Here is a 22,450-nt window from a genome sequence, read left to right on the forward strand (position 1 = left end):
GAAAATAAACAGATTCTTACTTCAATATGTACTGTAGTGAAAGCATGCATATACACAATATCACCATAAACAAGAGCAGATGTGACTGTAGATTAAACAATGGTGTTTTGACTAGCTAGGAGAAAAACAAGATTTGTTTCTATACAAAAATCCAATTTTGACCTTCAGTTTGCTTGATAGTTGTTCTACATGGGTTTTAAAAGTGAGTCTAGTATCCAGGCAGAGGCCCAAATATTTATAATATTTTACAATTTCAATGGCAAATATTTCAAACGGTTACTTTCTGTGGTTACTTAGAACAAACTGCATTTTAGGTTGTCTACAGCAGCTGTAATGACAGTAACATATAAGACACAATGCAACACAACAAATTATTTGAATGTATATATTTTAGAATACTATATGTGAATATATTTATATATGTACACAAAAGCTGCAAATGCTGTTTAAACAAAGGTTTAGTTTATCATGTCAGCCATTCTGTGGGTTTTCTTGATGCAGATCTCTTTATTGATCTGGAAGAAAACCAAAGGAAAAGGAGAATTAAGCTTTTTTAAGAATGAATGGGTGCTTTTTGACATTTAACTCTGTTATTACACAACATGAAATGATGGTCAGTGACAGCGGTGACAACTAATTTGTGTGAGATGAGATGTAATTGTGCCATGTATTAATCGGTGTAAAAAACAAACATAAAAATAATAGTATCAAAAAGTGTAAAAGCTCTTATAGAGTTTGTGTAGGATTTGACCATTGCTGACTCCTGGCGGTGATATTAAAAACTTACAATGTGACAGGCAGCACAGTATCTAATAAAATCTTACATTATAGAAAATAGAATTACATAGAATATTTATATTTAGTACAAAGTTTATTGTACTTGACTGTACCTGCAGCTGATCCTGTCATCACATTTGAGTATTCGTGCTCCTCTGGCTCATTATTCCTCCCTGTTAAAAGAATAAGATGAATTCATGAAAAGACAAGTTACTGTACTGTATTCAGGGTACACTGGCCTACACAAGCATCTCAACTTTTGTATGTCATTCTCACTACATAAAATGAAGCACGCAGCCCTCTTAGCATTTTATCAGTTACAGAATATGTGACATCCCTGGTTTCATTTAAAATCATTTAACCAACTCTATTATTTCTGCTCCATGTTGAACAAAAAGTATCTACTGTACCGTGTTCAAGTTCTTCAGAGCCTCTGATTGTTTCATAGAGACAGACGTCACCTACAGAACAGAAAATCAAGCCAAGGTATTCATCATTTTAATCCCATTATGTAGGAATTCCCCAATCTTCTAAAACAGATAATCAAAACTGAAAATGTTAGTCTTAGATTTGATGATAAATCATAACATGAATTAGGATTAAGGCTGACCGTGGAGAAGAGAAGCATACTCTCTGCCTTGGGTTTCATCCTGGTTGATCATGTGGTCTGGAGCAGGACCCTGATTGGTGCTCTGAGACCTGGTGGGTCCAAAACATGAAGTAAATACAGTGGGTTTAATAAGGAACATGTAATGTGCTGCTGTTACGTTTAGTATGAGAGAAGAGAGTGTTGGGCCGACCTCATAAAGCATGAATCTGTAACAAAAGAAAAAAAAAGACATTAACTGTGACATTGTTTAATATTGCAAATTGTTCTATTGTTACTACAGTACATGTGATTACATCACAATCTGATATCAGCAGGAAAAGATCTCACCTTTTGACTTTGTGTAGCGACACACAAACAGCAGCAGGAGAAGAATCAGTGAAACTCCACCAACCAGCCCAACAATCAACAGCACAGGAAATGGAGAGCTTTGTTCAGGCCTGGACGCTGCTATAATAAATATTATATTAATAATTACAAGTACTGACTCATAAATAAATGTACAAATATTAGAAGACATACACTCATAAACCCTGATCACACACCATGTACATTTAGATTCACACATAAACACACAGTAAAAACTTCTCAATCTAACCTGTTATTTGATGAAAACTTTTCTTTGGCTCAAAATTAACATTCCTTTGTAATATAAAGTAATATACAGTTAATTTATTAACGTGTTTAATTTTTTATTTCTGTGTTTCATCACTTAATGCCCTAGTTTATAAAACTAATATCTAACAACAAACTTGCAGGTAAAATCAGCTGAAACTTACCCATCTTCTAATTTAGTGATGACTTTTCTAACTCAGACCGTAACACAGCTGACAAATAAAGATTGTGTTTTGAATCATACTCACATTTTACTGACATCCAACTCTCTGGTGACGTCCATCTCTGCAAACCTTGTGGTGAATCTTTTCCTTTACATTTATAAAAGCCTTCATCAGACTTTGACACTGCAGAGATAGTCAGCTCCCCTCCAGTAACACTCTGGATGAGTTTGTCATTTTTATAGAAATCCACATTATAAGGAACTTTTTCTGTCCTCAATTTGCAGCCAAGAGTGACAGAATCTCCCTCAGTAACAGGATGGACAGGGCTCACCAAGATAATATCACCGTCTGTAAAAAGATTAAAGAATACAAAGATTTGGTTGCAGAGATCAGCTGGTGCAGCTTAAACAAGCTGATGTAACATTATGACAATGAATTAAATGTTGGAATTAATTTTACAGCTGCATGCAGTAACTGAGAAATCCCTTTCTTGCTGTAAATGTATCTTTCTGTCATCAAACCAACAAAAAGATTATAGATTTAGTGGAATCCAGCGGTGAGGTTGTCGAACTGAAACTTCTCCCTTTGACCAAGCCTGTAGGAGAACTACTGTGGCCGTATGTAGATATAAACAGCTCATTCTAAGGTAACGAAAACACAAATGACTCTTTTTTTCAGATGATAATAAACCAATTAAAACATAGTTATGAATACTATACACCATTTCTGCCAATAGATGCCCCTAAATCCTACACACTGGACCTTTAAACCAGTCCTTTCATTTCAGCTGCTGGTGACTGGGGATGTGACAGTATAAAATTAATGTTAGATGATTATTGTCATAAAGATGTCAGTGAGCAATAAAATCCATCTGACAACATCTTGGATAATATTAAGAAATGATACTTGAATGAACCAAAGCTGATGAGCTCTTTTAAAGGTCGTCAAGTTTAACTCATTTTGAAAATCAGTTTGTATAATGTTAGTCACCTTCACATTTTCAAAACTATGTAACAGAATGTTAAAATACTTCAGAAACAAAATCTTTTAAATGAATTAAGACTCACACTGTATAGTGATGTTGACTGCATTGCTGAACTGTCCTGTTTCAGACTCACACCAGTAGACTCCACTCTGCCAGTAACGGTCCATGTTGCATCTGGATCCAGTCATGTTCCCCCAGGAAGAAGAAGAAGAAGAAGAAGAAGAAGAAGAAGAAGAAGAAGAACAGTGTCTCGGGTAGCCATCTACAGAAAACCTGCTCACTCTCCACTCAGCAGAGTTTCCCTCACAGCTCAGTGACACAGGCTCTCTGCTGAAGTGTTGCATTCTGTCAGGACTCACTGTGAGAGACGCTGCTGAATGAGAATCTAAAAACACATAAAAAGCAGACAAAGAATAAAGATTAAAAAAGGCCATACTGTCAACAATCAGTTGGTTTTATTGTTGGTTTTAATCTGTTTAAATGCTGGAGTATAGACACAAAGGATCACACTAATACAGATATATATTAAAATTTAAAATTACACCATGGAAACAATCCTTCAGGGTTAATGTGAATTTAATTATTTTGTTATTTTAGGCTACAACGCACTAATGCAAGTGTGCATACACTGAACTACAGCTCTCTGGATACATAACTTCCATGTTTATCCCAAAAAAAGAAGAGAGGAAGAAGAGAGCTAGCATAAAAAGTGAGTATATATAAGTGGTGCCTAAAATGCATTTTGGAGAGAATAGTTGGATGTCAAAGTACCACAGTAAAGCACCATTATGTAGAAGTAGCAACACCAGAACAGACAAATACCCCATTACAACTAAAAGACCTGTATTTAAAGGTTTGAGGGACAGAGAGAAGGAAACAAGCAAACATAAACTGAAGGAGGTAAGAAAATACATGAAAATAAAAACAGGAAAAAAGAGCAGAGGAAAGGGACGCTGAAGAAATGAATTCAAGGAAAGAAAATAGATGTATCTCAATGTTTTACAACAATACATATTGAAGAAAAACTTGGTTTATTTTCCAGATCTGTGCATTGGTGGCATTCTCAATTTACAATGTCTTTAGATAAAAAGTTAACACGGAAATAAATGTATAATATTAATATATTAATTGTAATAACAAGACATTTTTGGTTTGCAACTCAAATTGTAATGTCATAGTCTTATGAGTTTGAGTTATGGATTTCCAAAGTCAAAGATTTAAACAAATGATGTGTAAAAATGAAAAGGAGGTCATGAGATTCACTCATGTTAAATTATTAGTACAGTAGTTTGGAAAACTCAAACTAAACCTACCTCCAGACCAGACAAACTTAGGTTGACTGTAATAAGTATAATACACTGGATCTCCTCTTCCAGCTCTGCACACATATCCTGCTGTGTGTGTCTGTCCATCAACAATGTAGGAATCCTGTTTAGTCCCATTGATGCTGCCAGGTATCAGCTCATAGCTGTAGGAGTTGTCTGACAGTCTGGGAACAGCCTTATACCAGAAGAACCTCCATCCTGCAGATGGATGTTTAACACTGCAGTTCAGAGTTACTGAGGCTCCAGGACTCAGCCATAATGGAGACACAGTGAGGACAGGCTGAGGTTTATCTGTTGGAAAGTTATTTCACAGAATGAAAAACATGTTTTGATGTATTGTTGGTGGATTACATGCAGTGCTTGTATCATAATTTAAATGTTAAGGTGCACTGTCTTAAAATGCAGAGACCAAAATAACTTTTTTTTGCACAGTCAGCAAAATAAAGATGACGACTGATGACATGTGACTTACGATCAGATACTCTCAATGTGAAAGCATCACTCCACTCTGTTGAAGACTTTTCATGTTTCAGTGTGCCCACACACCTGTAGTCTCTGTTGTATGATGACATCACATTTCTAATCATGTTTTCCTTTTGTTTTTCAGGTCTGTATGAGCGGGGTGTCATCCATTCATACTCCCACTCAGCGTCTCCTCCATCTTCAATTTCACATGTAAGTGTGATCGTCTCCAGATAGTATATCTCAGGCCAGTTGGGTCGCAGGGTCACAACAGCTCTGTTTGTGACTGTTCATGATCAAGAGGCCACAAATATAAAAATTAGAAAAGATTAAACATCAAATTCATTTTAGTGTTAGTCTTAATCCTTATTCAAAAATACACAGTGTATTATTTATTGCATTTTATATTCCATATCATATTACCGACTGGATCACTGTACTCTGTGTAGTAAAGTGGATCTCCTCTTCCTCCTCTGCACCAGTAGAGTCCTCCCTGTGAGACACTGATTGTGTCATTTGAGAGGAAGACAACATCTTGTGTGGTCAGAGGTTCAGAGGTTTTCTTGCCTCTGTACCAGAAGTATTTCCAACCAGATGATGATGATGATGATGATGATGATGGGCTCACAGAGCAGGTCAGCATCACACTGCCCCCTGATGGAAAGTGTCTGCTCAGTCTGGCCTTTGGTTGTGCTGTTTAATTTAGACAAAGACATAAAAGTGGTCATTATTTCCCTGTGAATCAGTCCAGTTTGAAAGAGAATTAAAATGAATAATATAATCTCATCCAGCATTCTTGGTGGTGCTACGACTTACTGTAGAAAATATAGAAAATAGTAAATCACTTTTAAATCAATAATATATTATTAAGGTATCGTAAACTGATGGAAATCAGTTGCAACAATGCTTCTGTTAAACATTTATTAACCACTAAAGCTGTTGGTTAAATTAACCTAACATGGATCAAATTGAGCACAAACACACTTCTAAGAATGAACGACAATTTAAACACAGCTTTCTCTTTTTCCCTTTGTTAAGTGTCCACTGTGTCTGAGATAATGCAGAGAAATCATCACTCCACTTCACTCTGGAAATGCTAAAGTACATGCCTGCTGCTCTTCATCGCAAAATGCCCTTAAATTTTGAGACTCTAGTATGAAAACTACTTACGTTCCATTTTGAGTTTTACTGGTTCAGATTCTTCGTCCTCAAATTTACACATGTAAGAGCTCCCATTTGAAATGACTTGAACTGTGTTTTCTGAAGACATCGCTGACTGATGGTTTGTGTCTCTTTCAATAGGTGATCCGTCTTTGTAGAAAACAGCATTCTTCTCCTTTGTCTGAGTACGATGTCGACAGCGCAGGGTCACTGATTCTCCTTCAAACACAGTGGATGCAGGACTTTCCAGGATCACATCTTTGTCTGTGGAACACAGGTCAGTAGGTGATTCATTAAATCATCTCAACAAATGAACATATCAGTCATATGAAGATCTTGTTTGAGTCGTAGGGGACAAATTCTTGACCATCCCTGTGGATTGTGTAATAACAGTTAGAGTCTTTTTCTCAATCTAAAACTTTTTAAACAAGATTAACAACATTCATACATTATATATTGGCACTTTGCCAAACAGGGTGATCATATCAACATGGCTGATAAATATAAATGAATAGTTAAATAAATGCTTAAAGTGAACTTGGTCATGGTGGTAAAATGTATCACTTACCTGATACAGTTAGAGAAACTTTATTACTTTCTTTTCTTGAATGTGCTGAGCGCTTGTGATCACCAATGCACTGGTATTCACCACTGTCGTCTGTCGACAGAGATTGTGATGTATATCTCTTATCTGAGCTGTAGGGTAGAAATCCTTGACCATCCCTGTAGATTACGTAATACCAGTCGGTGTCTTTTCCCACCCTCATGTCACATATGAAGGTAACAGACTCTCCGGTAAATAAAGTGGACCAGTTTGGTTCAATGGTCAGCACAGCATCTATAAAACCAACATAAACATTGTGTTTTCTTTATTGTATTAATTAAACACTGCCGAAACAGAACACACAGAAAATGGTGAAAAGTGATGCAGTTGTTGAATATTTGTCTCGAGTGAATATATAAACAAGAAGAAGTATAATTACCTTGAGCATGTCCACAGTAGAGGAGTAAATTCAGCGCTGAGATAAAAATTGGAACTTCATCAGACATTATCAAACTTACAGGAATGATCAATTAATAACCTCAGACATTTTTTTCATTCATGGCGACAATTCTTTCAAAGTCACTGATGTACTCACAGAAAACCCCCAGCACACAGAGCAGAGTGTGCCCCATCTTCACACTCACGACTGTTACTCTGCCTCTGAGAAATGCTTCTACGCTGTGTAAAGAAAAAGCTCAGAACGTGTGAATCATATGATGAAAGATCAGAAACTGAATAAACAGAAGATGCATTAAATATTAATACTGGACAGAAAGTTTTCTCTCACTTCTTCTTTTTCGCGGTCTGTACTTCCTTCCCTTTTACACGGAGCTTACACAACCAGACTGGTTTGACCACAGCATGTTTTAATGATAGTTTTTGTTGGACTTTATTTGTGGTGACCCACACAAGACAATTTACAAATGTGTGCCATGAGCCACAAATACTTCACTATCCACAAACATGTCTGTTTATATTTGTGTTGTGAAAAGTCATATCCACAAAAATACAGATTGATTTGCAAATACACAGAACTTACTACAGTTTCACCACAGTAAATACACATGAAGTCATATTTATGCATTTGTGGATCCATTTTTACATGTGAGACTGGTTTTGAACATTTGTGGATTGCTTCCTGTCGGTGTGTGGGCCGTGTGACACAGCAGATCTGTAAGAAAATATCAGTGTGAGGTGCAGTTACTCAATACATAGGCAAGTGGCGAAACACATGAAAGGCTACCTCTGGATTGCTTCTCTGATAATGTGAGCCATTTCATGAGACACACTACTTGTGTTTATTCATGGCTAACATAACTAATGCTTAGTATGCTTTTATTCTGAGATTGATCGGGGCAGCATTCAGTCAAAAATGGTGGCTGCGCTGTACATGTGTCCTCTTGTGGCTGTTAATTATGAATAACATCTGTGTCATCTCTTATCACTGTAATCTGTTTGGTCCAGTGACGGTAACAGCTGATGGTGCTGATGAGAAGACGGGAAGAAAGAATCATGTAGCAGAGACACACCAGTGACATCATCTCTTTCAAAGCATTTAACCTTGATGTTACCGTCACTAGGATAGTGATCATTTTCATTATCAGGCCAACTGTCAAGAACGTTAACTGATCACCTGACAGAGGTAAATGTAGGCTACTAAAGGGACTGATAATTCCATCTGTCGTGTAAATTACTAATTATTGTGACATCTATCAATACATGCCCTATATCACTCCTAGCCATGCCTTACACAGCACTGCACCCACCCCAAAACAGTTACAGTTAGCTAACACCTCAGTTTGACCCCCTAAGCATATTCAATCAGTGTATCAACAAAGTAGTGGTGGTGGAAATGAACAAAGTACATTACGACTTAGGTCCTGTACTTAAGTATCATTTTGATGTACTTGTACTTTACTTGAGAATAACTCGTTCATCAAGATCTGATGTGTGATTTAAGTGTGCTTTAAGATTTGCAGACTAGAGATACAAGTTTTCTCTCAGTGTTTAAGATTGTGAAATCAAATGTAGCCGTCCCCTTTCTCATATTTTTATAAACCAACACCACCAGAGATAGTTGCAGTCAACACCACAGCGACAGCAGATTTTATTGCTATGTTTATAATCATATGCATTTTACCTTCCAGGTTAACTACATGATATTTTAAATGCACAGCTACCCTGAAGACAATATTTCTAAAGTAATCTGTTGCTGTGTGCAGAACGTTGTGGTGTTAATGGGATGATGTTGTTGTCTAAATGTGTATGCAGCAACACATTTTGTAGGCGTGAAAAGGAAGTGAAGGAGGGTTTAATGACCTCATACTGACAGGCAGTACCTTTGTCGGCTTTTTCTCCGGCTCTAGTTGGAGACATAACATTTTAAAAAAGCAACATTTGGTGATTGATGTTTTATTTTATGATGTTTATGGCAAAGTCAAAGAAAACAATGTTTAAATTCTGGACAGAGTGCCCAGGAGACAATTTATATTTAATTAATGTTCATTTAGTCACTTCCTGTGTGTGTGTGTGTGTGTGTGTGTGTGTGTGTGTGTGGGTGGGTGACGTATTTCATCTGAACGATGCATCACAGACTCTACTGGTGCAAAAGTTCATTTTTACTATCATGTCATATTCTATTTATGTTTACATGCGGCCCTTCTTTTAACATCCTTCTCTGAGCTTTATTGTGACAACTATCTGATCTCAGCTGTTGAGACAGTTGTATTTTCTGATTAAATCAGCATTGCATTGTACCCTGTGGTTTTTGTTTGTTTATTTCTTAATGGTTATAAACAATCTTCCAAAATATGAAATCATCCTGATCTATAAGTATTTTTACACCCACAACTCTGATAATTCTGTAAATAGTAGCTCTCTGTGTAGAAACAGAACACTCAACTATTATAGATATTATATAATGCAAAATGCCCAACAATTATCTGTTATAATTATGAACTACTTAGTGCAATACTAGTGTTGTCTAAAATGCTGTGACCGTGTGACGTCCCTGCATGCTACCTGCAGTGGTTGGGCAGGAAGTGTGGGACTGTCACCATATGTGGTCAAACCCAAAGTGTTGTGAGGCCTCAGAAAAAGAAGATGTGGGAAAGGTCTGGTTTCATGTATTATTTATACATATTAGGTATGTAAGTTCTCTTTTCTTTTGTCCAGCTCCAGTGTCAGTCCTTCTGTTTCTTGTTGAGTGCAGAGTGTCAGTGCTCGATGTGAGGATGGGGCTGACTTTGTTCTGCGTGCTGTTGTTATTCTGTGAGTACATAAGTGACTTTATTTGTTTGACAGATACAGATTAAGGAACATGTAGTGAGAGGAACAGAGTATCATATGTTTGTCAAGCTCCAGTTGTTTTTAAATGTTATTGTTTATTATGTATTTGACAGTTCAGCCAGTTTATAATGTCTTAAGTATCAATCTTTATTACAGTGCTGAATACACTCCTCGACTGTGGACACAGTGAAGGTGACTGAACAATTTTCTGTCTTTTCTGTTTTGGGGTTTATTCACTATTTATTCACTATATTTGATCAATATATGTATCATTTCATGTAGCAGTTATGATGTGACTAAAGCAGTGATTAAGAGTGTGTCATTACATGTTCCTCAAACACTTTTTTAGGGTTTGAATGTTTGACAGTATCTGTTATATGTTTGCGTGTGATTCCAGACGCTGAGCTGATCGTTGAACCCAACTCATCCTATTTATTTAGTGGAGAGTCTGTTACCTTCATATGTGACATGAGAGAAGGAACAGACACTGACTGGCTTTACACATTCAACAGGAACGGTCGACCAGTTGTCTCCTTCAATACAGACAACTGGTACTCGCTTAACCTGACGGCTGACTTGAGCGGTGATTATCAGTGCACTGGTCGTCACAAGGTGTCAACAAAGTTGACCAAACAGAGTAACAATGTCTCTCTGTCTGTATCAGGTAAGATATCTGATTTGTTGCCACTACCACCTGTAGCACAGCCATGTTGAGATAATCAGTGAACTATCACAGAGACATAATCAAGAGGAATAAAGTAGCAGCCAAAAAACATGAGGCACGAACACAGCGCATCATGTGGGCAGGGTTTAACCTGCTACACAGACTCCATGTTTGCAGCATGTAGTTGCTGCAGTTTACTGTGTGTGTATTGAGTTTTGTTGAGTAATAATGCAGTTTGATATGCAGGGTTTGGAGGTGTATGTGATATTACTGAAATAATTAACTGGATCATTTTAACAACAGGATGCATTGATTTGATCGCTTATTTGAATGTAAAGGTTGCTGGGTTGCTTTGCATTGCCTCTGGTACAATCAGGTATTCATTAGAATCCGTTTTAAACAGACTGAACTCATTTTTTACACAATTCACCTGTTGGAGGGACGCAGAGCCACGCGTGGAGAAGAAAAATAGACTAGCTGCATTAAAACACAGAACTGCAGAGAACAGCAAGCTCAGTGTGGCAGCTTCAGTTGATTATAATGGACGTGCTCTGCTGTGGGCATGATGCAGCATATGTGTTGCTCTGCAGCTGTGTCCCATGTATTTTGGCCATAAGAGAAAAGAATCTGCATGTTTTACAATTGACTTTTGATACATGTGGGTGGCATGGTGGCACAGTGCTTAGCATTGCCCACCCTGGGCCAACGCAAGAGCAAAAAAACCAACCAAACAAACAAAAAAACTCTCAAGCAAAAAGCAAATAAGAGTTAATTACTGATGTAGTCTGCACGAAGGTGTACAGATGAGGGAAATAAACACTCAGTCGATTACAGTTCATCCAGATAACAAGGCAAGGCTGCACTGAAGTAAACACTGGAGAATACTCTCTTAAAGGAAGAGAGAAATTCCCTCCAGACAGTGACGAGGCAGAAAAGACTGAAGAAATGGTTTGTTATTTTATACTTTGTTGGATGCACAAAGTCAAAGTCAAATTTATTTGTATAGCACATTTCATATGACAAGCATAACTCAATGTGCTTAAAATGAACACAACATACATATGAAATCATATAACAACAAGGAAATTACATAGTAAAAGAGCATGTAGAAACCTGATATTAACAACAATACAAAAATAATGGTACAGCTGGTTTAAACCACACAAACGTCTAAGTAAAAGCTTGTGAAAAAAGATGTGTTTTTAACCTGTGTTTACAAGTGGATATTGGTGCAATAGACCTGAGGTCATGTGGTAAGGAATTCCAAAGAACTGGACCATAGTGACTAAAGGCACCATGAGCTGATCTAGAATATATTCTTGGAATAGTGAGAAGGTCTCTACTTCCAGATCTCAGGAATCTATCTGGCGTGTACTCAGCCAGCATGTCATTGATATGAGGTGGAGCTACACCATTCATAGCTTTAAAAACAACAAGCAAAATCTTAAAATCAATTATTTGCTTTACGGGAAGCCAGTGAAGAGAAATTAAAATGGGAGTGATGTGCTCATATTTTTTTGTCCTGGTTATCACTCTAGCTGCAGCATTCTGAACAAGCTGCAGGCTGTAAAGTGCCTGTTTTGTTATTCCTGTGAAAAGTCCATTACAGTAGTCCAGCCTGCTAGAAATAAACATTTCAGCATCTGAGAGGGATATAAATGATCTAACTTTAGTTATGTTTCTAAGATGATAGAATGCAGTCTTGAACATGGAGGAAATATGCTTCTGAAAATTAAGATCAGTGTCAATAATAACGCCTAGATTCTTAACATGCCCTCTAGGTTTCACAGAAAGAGGAGTCAGTAGGGAACTAATCTGCTGCTTTAAAGCTTTTGGACCAACGAGAAGAATTTCAGTTTTGTCATCATTAAATTGTAAGAAATTTTTGGTCATCCAGCACCTAACATCATTAATGCACTGGATGAGGTCATTTACAGGACTAAGATGCTTAGCAGAGACAGATATGTATAGCTGGGTGTCGTCGGCATAGGAATGATATGATACATTGTATTGACGGATTATGAAACCAAGTGGGAGCATGTAGTTAAAAAGAAGAGGGCCAAAGATAGACCCTTGAGGCACTCCATATAAAACACTGACCTCATCTGAAAGACAATCTCATGATGAAGTGCAGCGCTTTGTGACACACTGAGTCAAGAGGCTCAAAGGTGGAGGAAGAAGCATGCATATATACAATATCACCATAATCAGGAGCAGACGTGACTGTAGATTAAACAATGGTCTTTCAACTAGCAGGAGAAAAACAAGATTTGTTTCTATACAAAAATCCAATTTTGACCTTCAGTTTTCTTGATAGGTGTTCCACGTGGGTTTAATAAGTGAGTCTGGTATCCAGCCAGAGTCCCAAAGATTTTTAACAATTTCAATTGCAGAACCCTGAAGGGTTTGGATATGGACAGTAGGCTGGATATTCTTGAGTAACCTAGAGCAGTGGTTCCCAACCTTTTTTCCTTAAAGGAAATGGCCACTTTAGGAGGATAACAGCTCGCTGGAATAACAGCTACACTTGAAGTACATGGAGCCCACATTTTGAAAATGTAATAAAACTCCACTGATGCATTTCAAAAACGTCAGAATGGCTCGTCCGTCATAATCCAAGTGCCCTGATGCCGTGGCAGCCTGTTATCCTCCGATACCCTGAACGAGTTTTGTGGATTAAAAAACTACACTGGTCTTCTTGTTGGCATGAGGGTCAGTAAGTACTGTCTGTATTTTCAAAGTGGCCATTTCCTTTAAGAGACCCCTTTTCTGTCATTGAGTTAAACACTACTGCAGTTCTTCATGTTGTCATCCATTCTGCTGGTTTTGTTGATGCAGATCTCTCTATTGATCTGGATGAAAACCAAAAGGAAAAACAAGGTTAGGGTTATTTAAGAATTGAGGGTGCTCAATGACATTTAACTCCCATTTCTAACCCATTTAACTATCTGTATCTGTAAAATAAATCACTATAGTGACTTATCCCAAAATGCACATTGTGTTAATGCTGTATTATTACCAAGAGCTTTTCCTGGTTTGACCTCTGAATAAACAGTTTTATCTGCCGCTACAGGACGTGATTTTCCTATGAATGTTTTGCATTAAAAAGTAACGCCCCAGTAGACAATCATAATGATATGTACACTGTCTTCTTTAGCAATGCATCCATACATGATCTAAAATAATCTTAGTGTACACAACAGAACACAACAGGAAATATGATACAAGTTACGGTGTTAGTAGAAATAGGTCGGTGTTTCTAAAATTGGAGTATGGGTACCCCTAGGGGTACTTTGGAGTACTGCAGGGGGTACATGAGATTTTTGAAATACAGAAAAGTGAATATAGTGAATTTTAGTTTAATACAAAAATGTAATTATAATATTGATAGACCACGTTTTATATATATATTCAGTTATATTTTATATCGATATGTATTTTATATTGACAGCACAGGAGATACATGGGCCAAAAAGGTCCACACGCTGAGATCAATGCGAAGATAGTCTATTTATGTAAGACATCTTTGCACAAGAAAAGATGCTAAACATGCAACAAAATTATAAAGAGCAGCAAATGTTTCAGTCCTTGACTATAATCAGAGCTACTGACATGAGTGCCTCACAGAACAGATGTAGACACAGACAGATTCCTACCAGGTGTAGTAAGTCAGCTGGTGTCACTCATTAGATGAGATCAACTCTGAGGTGCAGAAGCATGACTACCAAATCACAATGACCTGTCATATGAGTACTACACTACTCACAGCATCCTCAAACACCAATATATGATAACAGAACATAAGAATATACAATATACACTAAACACAACCATACACAGGATGATAGAAAAGAAAGGACAGAACATGACCAAGCATGTCCAACAAGGCCATGTTGACACATGCAGCTCTGGAGAGGAACAAGAAACCTAGAAAAATAAGACGAATTGCGTGTTTGATTCAGACCTAAAAACTGTTCAGTTTTGTGAAGAAAGATCCATCTACTTTTACACTGAAGACGTTTTGTTTCCAGATCTGTATGTCTGCAGCGAGGGTTAACTACATCACTGCCACAGAAACTGAATGCAGTGGCTGGATGTTTGGCCTCCTGGAGGTGAACACCTTTGAGCACCTTATTTTGTACACAGACGTCTTATATAAATAGACTGTTTTTGAATTGATCTCAGCCTGTGGAGATTTTTGTGGCTTTGTGGCATGTTCACATTTACGTTTGTCCACTGTGTGTTTCCACCAAAAATGTTTTGCTCTGGTCAGGGGATACTCAGCTGAATAACTATTTCAAAGGGTGTACATTATTGAAAAACCTTTCAGAAACCACTGGAATAGGTCATAATGATGGCTTCGTGAACTTAATGAATGAAAAATTGTCATGATTTTAGAATATGTAAACAGTAAATCAATGAAAATAAGAGAAGAAAATAAGAAATTACAGACACCATTTTCCAACACTGAAGCATTTTTGACTTGGATGACAAACTGTGTCTAAGAAAATCCAGTAACAGCTGCAGGTGGACGTTTTACTTACCTTTGTCTCTCTTGGCTTTACTGTGAAAGTTCACCTGGGCATACATCACATTGTCGTCTGAAACAGAAGCCACATTTCAGGTTTTATTTGTACAACAGTTATAAACAAATGGATGGATTGATAAGCAGAATTAAAGCAATTAAATGTAATGTGTCCTGATGTGTTTCCCATGACTGCACAGTAGGGCCAGGTATTACAGGAATAAATGGAAAAGTAAATGACATACAATTTACATAAAATCTGAATGCTCTTTATGTACTGTAGGATTTGACCACTGCAGACACTGCTGACATACCTAGTGGTATGAAGTGGTATGAAAAGATTACACTGTGGCAGTACCCAATAAAAAGTTAGAGTGAATCTGTTGTACTTCACTGTACCTGTAGCTGATCTTATCTTCACATCTGAGTAAACTGCGTTCTCCTCTGGCTTCTCTTTTTTGTTCCCTGTTAAAAGGACCAGATGAATGCATGAAAAGACAACTTCCTGTATGTTTTTTTTTTTTTAATGTATGAAAAGCGCTATATAAATAAAGTTTGATTTGAAATAAAGTTTGATTTGGTTATTTAGGTACTGCTGACCTACAAAAGCATCTCTAGTGTTTAATGTAATTGTCAATACATAAAATAAAGTACTCACCCTTTTTAGTGATGTTTTTGAGCTCAACCACAGAATATGTGACATCGTTGGATTCACCTGAAACATAGATATTTGTTTAAACTTAAGGGATTGTCAATAAATCACCTGATCATCTTATTCTAGTATATCTAACTGCTCAGTGTCAAACATAAAGTCTATATTTTACCATGTTCAGGTTCTTCAAAGCCTTTGATTGATTCATAGAGAACAGCATACTAAAACCTTTAATCACATTATACTGTATTCTATATAATTCCAAAACACAGTGATGGCCAAATGAGCCCTCTTGAACCACTGTCTTTATTTTCTGAAGTCACTAGATGCCGCTGTCTGTTCAACAAAGGTTTGAAAGCACACTGCATTGCCTGTCCTTCAGCCTTTATCTTTAAACCAAGACCGCCATCCGGTGGGGTCAGAAAATAAAGAAATTGGTTCATGAGGCTTCATTTGGCCATCACTACCAAAACAGATAATCACATGTGAAATACTAGTCTTAGAGTTGATGATAAATCATAAAATTAATCAGGATTAAGGCTGACCATGGAGAGGAGGAGCATATTCTTTGAGCTGAGTTTCATCCTGGTTGATCATGTGGTCTGTAGCAGGGCCCCGACTGCTGCTCTGAGACCTGGTGGGCCCAAACATGAAGTAAATACAGTGACTTTAAAAAGCATATGCACTGTGCTACTGTCGCATTCAGAATGAGAGAAGAGAGTGTTGGACCGACCTCATAAAGCATGAATCTGTGGAGGAAAAAGACATCTGTTGTTACATTGTTTTGTATGGTGAATTGTTTGACTGTTACTACAGTACATGTAATCACATCAGAGTCAGTCTAACATCAGAAGTAAAAGTTCTCACCTTTTGACTTTCTGTAGAGATACAGAAACAGCAGCAGGAGAAGAATCAGTAAAACTCCACAAACCGGCCCAACAATCAACAGCACAGGAAATGGAGAGCTTCCTTCAAGCCTGGGCGCTGCTAAAATAAATAACCTATATTAATATTTACTCATATAACACTTTGATCAAATAGAGTTCCCAAAGTGCTTTACATAAACACAGAGTCAAAGTCCAGTTAAGCCAAAGTAATAAAACTCCAAGAGTAAGAAAACAATAACTGATATCCAAAAATGTATAAGAACATACATCAGACTGTTCTCACAAACTGCTTGTACATTTTCCTACGAAAAGTAATGCACCCAAATTTGTTCATATCCCACCATGTTTTGGAAATGCTGCAATAACGTGACCAGTGCACTGACAGCAGTTAACAAGGAGGCAGTCCCAAGCACGCTTGTAAGGAGGCAGATTGGAGTGGTGGAGGGGTCACAAAAAACAGACATTTACCTGTTACTTTCCCATGGTGTCACATGTGTACTTTGAATGAATTTTGAGGTCTTTCAAGGTACGTCTTCACCATATTTGATCCTAAACCTAACCACTGTAACTTCTACTGGCTAAACCTAACATCCCAAACTTAATGTTAACAACGTAACTGTGCGTTAAGGACGCAACATAATAAGCGGGGCGCTAATTCATAGGAACCATACGAACAGTTATATGAGAATATGTTGCACACATAGACACTAACATACACAAATAATCTAAGCATGTATACAAAAATACATTTGTGCAATGATCAATGCACAAGTAGAAAACCACATACACTAAAATACACGTTTATAAACCCCTGATCAGATACCATGCACATTTAGATTAACACACAAACACATACAGTATCATTATGAATTCTAAACCTTTCACAGCTATTCATGTATTTACTTTGCATTTTTAATGTATAAAACAGTTTCTCTTTCACAAACAGTCAATCTAATTCTATATTGGACAGTATCACAGTTTACAAAGAATGCTGAAGAAACTGTTTGAATCATACTCACATTTTACTGACATCCAACTCTCTGGTGACGTCAAACTCTGCAAACCTTGTGGTGAATCTTTTCCTTTACATTTATAAAAGCCTTCATCAGACTTTGACACTGCAGAGATAGTCAGCTCCCCTCCAGTAACATTTTGGATGAGTTTGTCATTTTTGTAGAAATCCACATTATAAGGAACTTTTTCTGTCCTCAATTTGCAGCCAAGAGTGACAGAATCTCCCTCAGTAACAGGATGGACAGGGCTCACCAGGATAATATCACCGTCTGTAAAAAGATTAAAGAATACAAAGATTTGGTTGCAGAGATCAGCTGGTGCAGGTTAAACAAGCTGATGTAACATTATGAAAATAAATGTCTGAATTAATTTTACAGCTGCATACAGTAACTGAGAAATCCCTGTCTTACTGTAAATGTATCTTTCTGTCATCAAACCAACAAAAAGATTATAGTAATTGTTTCAGTGTTGCTCACTGATGTACTGTAATACAGTAATTTAAGTGCAGATCACCCTTAAAGGTCTGGTGTGTAGGATTTAGTGGAATCCAGCGGTGAGGTTATCAGACTGAAACTTCTCCCTTTGACCAAGCCTGTAGGAGAACTACTGTGGCCGTATGTAGATATAAACAGCTCATTCTAAGGTAACGAAAACACAATGACTCTTTTTTCAGATGATAATAAACCAATTAAAACATAGTTATGAATACTATACACCATTTCTGCCAATAGATGCCCCTAAATCCTACACACTGGACCTTTAAACCAGTCCTTTCATTTCAGCTGCTGGTGACTGGGGATGTGACAGTATAAAATTAATCGTAGATGATTATTGTCATAAAGGTGTCAATGAGCAATAAAATCCATCTGACAATATCTTGGAAAATATTAAGAAATGATACTTGAATGAACTAAAGCTGATGAGCTCTTTTAAAGGTCGTCGAGTTTCACTCATTTTGAAAATCAGTTTGTATAATGTTAGTCACCTTCACATTTTCAAAACGATGTAACAGAATGTTAAAATACTTCAGAAACAAAATCTTTTAAATGAATTAAGACTCACACTGTATAGTGATGTTGACTGCATTGCTGAACTGTCCTGTTTCAGACTCACACCAGTAGACTCCACTCTGCCAGTCACGGTCCATGTTACATCTGGATCCAGTCATGGTCCCCCAGGAAGAAGAAGAAGAAGAACAGTGTCTCGGGTAGCCATCCACAGAAAACCTGCTCACTCTCCACTCAGTAGAGTTTCCCTCACAGCTCAGTGACACAGGCTCTCTGCTGAAGTGTTGCATTCTGTCAGGACTCACTGTGAGAGACGCTGCTGAATGAGAATCTAAAAACACATAAAAAGCAGACAAAGAATGAAACATTTAAAAGGCCATACTGTCAACAATCATTTGATTTCCTTGTTGGTTTTAATCTGTTTAAATGCTGGAGTATAGACACAAAGGATCACACCAGTACAGGTATATGATGAAATTTAAAATACCTCCATGGAAACAGTTCTTCAGGTTTAATGTGGATTTAATCATTTTGTTATTTCAGGCTACAACACACTAATACAAGGGTGCATACATTGAACTACAGCTCTCTGGGTACATAACCTCCATATTTATCCCAAAACATGAAGAGAGGAAGAAGAGAGCTAGCATGAAAAGTGAGTATATAACTGATGTCTAAAATACATTTTGGAGAGAATTGTTGGATGTTAAAGTACCACAGTAAAGTACCATTATGTAGAAGTAGCAACACCAGAACAGACAAATACCCCATTACAACTAAAAGACCTGTATTTAAAGGTTTGAGGGACAGAGAGAAGGAAACAAGCAAACATAAACTGACGGAGGTAAGAAAATACGTGAAAATAAAAACAAGAAAAAAGAAAAGAGGAAAGGGACGCTGAAGAAATGAATTCAAGGAAAGAAAAGAGAATCTCGACCTTTTCGCTACAGTACAGTAAGTACTCAAAATGTAATGTAGTAGTCTTATGAGATTGGGTTATGGATTTCAATAGTTTAAGGTTTGAACAAATGTGCACAATGATGTGTAAAAATAAAAAGGAAGTAATGAGATGCACTCATTTTAAAATTCAGTCCAGCAAAAGAATCTGACAACAAAAACATCAGTAGTTTGAAAAACTAAACTATTGACCTGATGCTGGTGTGAGGGAAAGGTCACAACAAGTGCATTTATACAATCATCTGAGCATGGAAAAGTCAAAACAAACCTACCTCCAGACCAGACAAACTTAGGTTGACTGTAATGAGTATAATACACTGGATCTCCTCTTCCAGCTCTGCACACATATCCTGCTGTGTGTGTCTGTCCATCAACAATGTAGGAATCCTGTTCAGTCCCATGGATGCTGCCAGGTATCAGCTCATAGCTGTAGGAGTTGTCTGACAGTTTGGGAACAGCCTTATACCAGAAGAACCTCCATCCTGCAGATGGATGTTCAACACTGCAGTTCAGAGTTACTGAGGCTCCAGGACTCAGCCATAATGGAGACACAGTGAGGACAAGCTGAGGTTTATCTGTTGGAAAGTGATTTCACAGAATGAAGACATGTTATAATTTGTTGTTGGTAGATGACATCCACGACTTGTATTCAAATTCAAATATAAAGGTGCACTGTCTGAAAATACAGGGAACAATAATTTCTTTTTTACATTCAGCAAAATAAAGATGACGACTGATGACATGTGACTTACAATCAGATACTCTCAATGTGAAAGCATCACTCCACTCTGTTGAAGACTTTTCATGTTTCAGTGTGCCCACACACCTGTAGTCTCCGTTGTATGATGGCAACACATTTCTAATCATGTTTTCCTTTTGTTTTTCAGGTCTGTATGAGCGGGGTGTCGTCCATTCATACTCCCACTCAGCGTCTCCTCCATCCTCAATTTCACATGTAAGTGTGATCGTCTCCAGATAGTATATCTCAGGCCAGTTGGGTCGCAGGGTCACAACAGCTCTGTTTGTGACTGTTCATGATCAAGAGGCCACAAATACACAGATTAGAAAAGATTAAACATCAAACTCATTTTAGTGTTAGTCTTAATCCTCATTCAAAAATACACAGTGTATTATTTTCTGCATTTTATATTCCATATCATATTACCGACTGGATTACTGTACTCTGTGTAGTAAAGTGGATCTCCTCTTCCTCCTCTGCACCAGTAGAGTCCTCCCTGTGAGACACTGATTGTGTCATTTGAGAGGAAGACAACATCTTGTGTGGTCAGAGGTTCAGAGGTTTTTTTGCCTCTGTACCAGAAGTATTTCCAACCAGATGATGATGATGATGATGATGATGATGGGCTCACAGAGCAGGTCAGCATCACACTGCCCCCTGATGGAAAGTATCTGCTCAGTCTGGCCTTTGGTTGTGCTGTTTAATTTAGACAAAGACATAAAAGTGGTCATTATTTCCCTGTGAATCAGTCCAGTTTGAAAGATAATGAAAATGAATAATATAATCTCATCCAGCATTCTTGGTGGTGCTACGACTTAGTGTAGAAAATACAGAAAATAGTAAATCACTTAAATCAGTGTTTATTATTTAAGTATCGTAAACTGATGGAAATCAGTTGCAACAATGCTTCTGTTAAACATTTATTAACCACTAAAGTTGTTGCTTAAATTAACCTAAAGTGGATTAAAGTGAGCACAAACACACTTCTAAGAATGAACGACAATTTAAACACAGCTTTCTCTTTTTCCCTTTGTTAAGTGTCCACTGTGTCTGAGATAATGCAGAGAAATCATCACTCCACTTCACTCTGGAAATGCTAAAGTACATGCCTGCTGCTCTTTATCGCAAAATGCCCTTAAATTTTGAGACTCTAGTATGAAAACTACTTACGTTCCATTTTGAGTTTTACTGGTTCAGATTCTTCGTCCTCAAATTTACACATGTAAGAGCTCCCATCTGAAATGACTTGAACTGTGTTTTCTGAAGACATCGCTGACTGATGGTTTGTGTCTGTTTCAATAGGTGATCCGTCTTTGTAGAAAACAGCATTCTTCTCCTTTGTCTGAGTACGATGTCGACAGCGCAGGGTCACTGATTCTCCTTCAAACACAGTGGATGCAGGACTTTCCAGGATCACATCTTTGTCTGTGGAACACAGGTCAGTAGGTGTTTCATTAAATCATCTCAACAAATGAACATATCAGTCATATGAAGATCTTGTTTGAGTCGTAGGGGACAAATTCTTGACCATCCCTGTGGATTGTGTAATAACAGTTAGAGTCTTTTTCTCAATCTAAAACTTTTTAAACAAGATTAACAACATTCATACATTATATATTGGCACTTTGCCAAACAGGGTGATCATATCAACATGGCTGATAAACATAAATGAATACATAAAGTAATGCTTGTAGTGAACTTGGTCATGGTGGTAAAATGTATCACTTACCTGATACAGTTAGAGAAACTTTATTACTTTCTTTTCTTGAATATGGTGAGCGCTTGTGATCACCAATGCACTGGTATTCACCACTGTCGTCTGTCGACAGAGATTGTGATGTATATCTCTTATCGGGGTTGAAGGGGAGAAATTCTTGATGATCCCTCTTGATTTTGTAATACCAGTCGGTGTCTTCTCCTTCCCTCATGTCACATATGAAGGTAACAGACTCTCCGGTAAATAAAGTGGACCAGTTTGGTTCAATGGTCAGCACAGCATCTATAAAACCAACATAAACATTGTGTTTTCTTTATTGTATTAATTAAACACTGCCGAAACAGAACACACAGAAAATGG

General features: G+C 37.4%; 1 protein-coding gene across 6 annotated transcripts in view; it reads right to left on the reverse strand.

Moving 5' to 3' along the window:
- Nucleotides 1–22,450, reverse strand: part of LOC117246287 (Fc receptor-like protein 5) — a 120,200-nt gene that overhangs the window by 97,422 nt on the left and 328 nt on the right. For 3 of the 6 annotated variants that reach the window (XM_078164617.1, XM_078164615.1, XM_078164614.1), the window contains exons 3-10: nucleotides 22,103–22,372; nucleotides 21,544–21,798; nucleotides 20,800–21,069; nucleotides 20,387–20,662; nucleotides 19,907–20,209; nucleotides 18,733–19,008; nucleotides 4,462–4,764; nucleotides 3,231–3,533 (exon numbers count right to left, since the gene is read on the reverse strand). In XM_078164617.1, coding sequence (XP_078020743.1) covers nucleotides 3,231–3,533; nucleotides 4,462–4,764; nucleotides 18,733–19,008; nucleotides 19,907–20,209; nucleotides 20,387–20,662; nucleotides 20,800–21,069; nucleotides 21,544–21,798; nucleotides 22,103–22,372 — 2,256 coding nt within the window. Of the gene's footprint in view, nucleotides 1–3,230; nucleotides 3,534–4,461; nucleotides 4,765–11,562; nucleotides 13,445–15,136; nucleotides 15,194–15,516; nucleotides 15,583–15,775; nucleotides 15,833–16,314; nucleotides 16,404–16,502; nucleotides 16,519–16,636; nucleotides 16,757–17,675; nucleotides 17,940–18,732; nucleotides 19,009–19,906; nucleotides 20,210–20,386; nucleotides 20,663–20,799; nucleotides 21,070–21,543; nucleotides 21,799–22,102; nucleotides 22,373–22,450 lie in introns of those variants that run through there. The other 3 variants (XM_078164619.1, XM_078164618.1, XM_078164616.1) reach the window with 3 other exon arrangements.

The sequence above is a fragment of the Epinephelus lanceolatus genome, chromosome 22 (genome assembly GCF_041903045.1).
Source record: "Epinephelus lanceolatus isolate andai-2023 chromosome 22, ASM4190304v1, whole genome shotgun sequence".
In the NCBI taxonomy this organism is placed as follows: Eukaryota; Metazoa; Chordata; class Actinopteri; order Perciformes; family Serranidae; genus Epinephelus; species Epinephelus lanceolatus.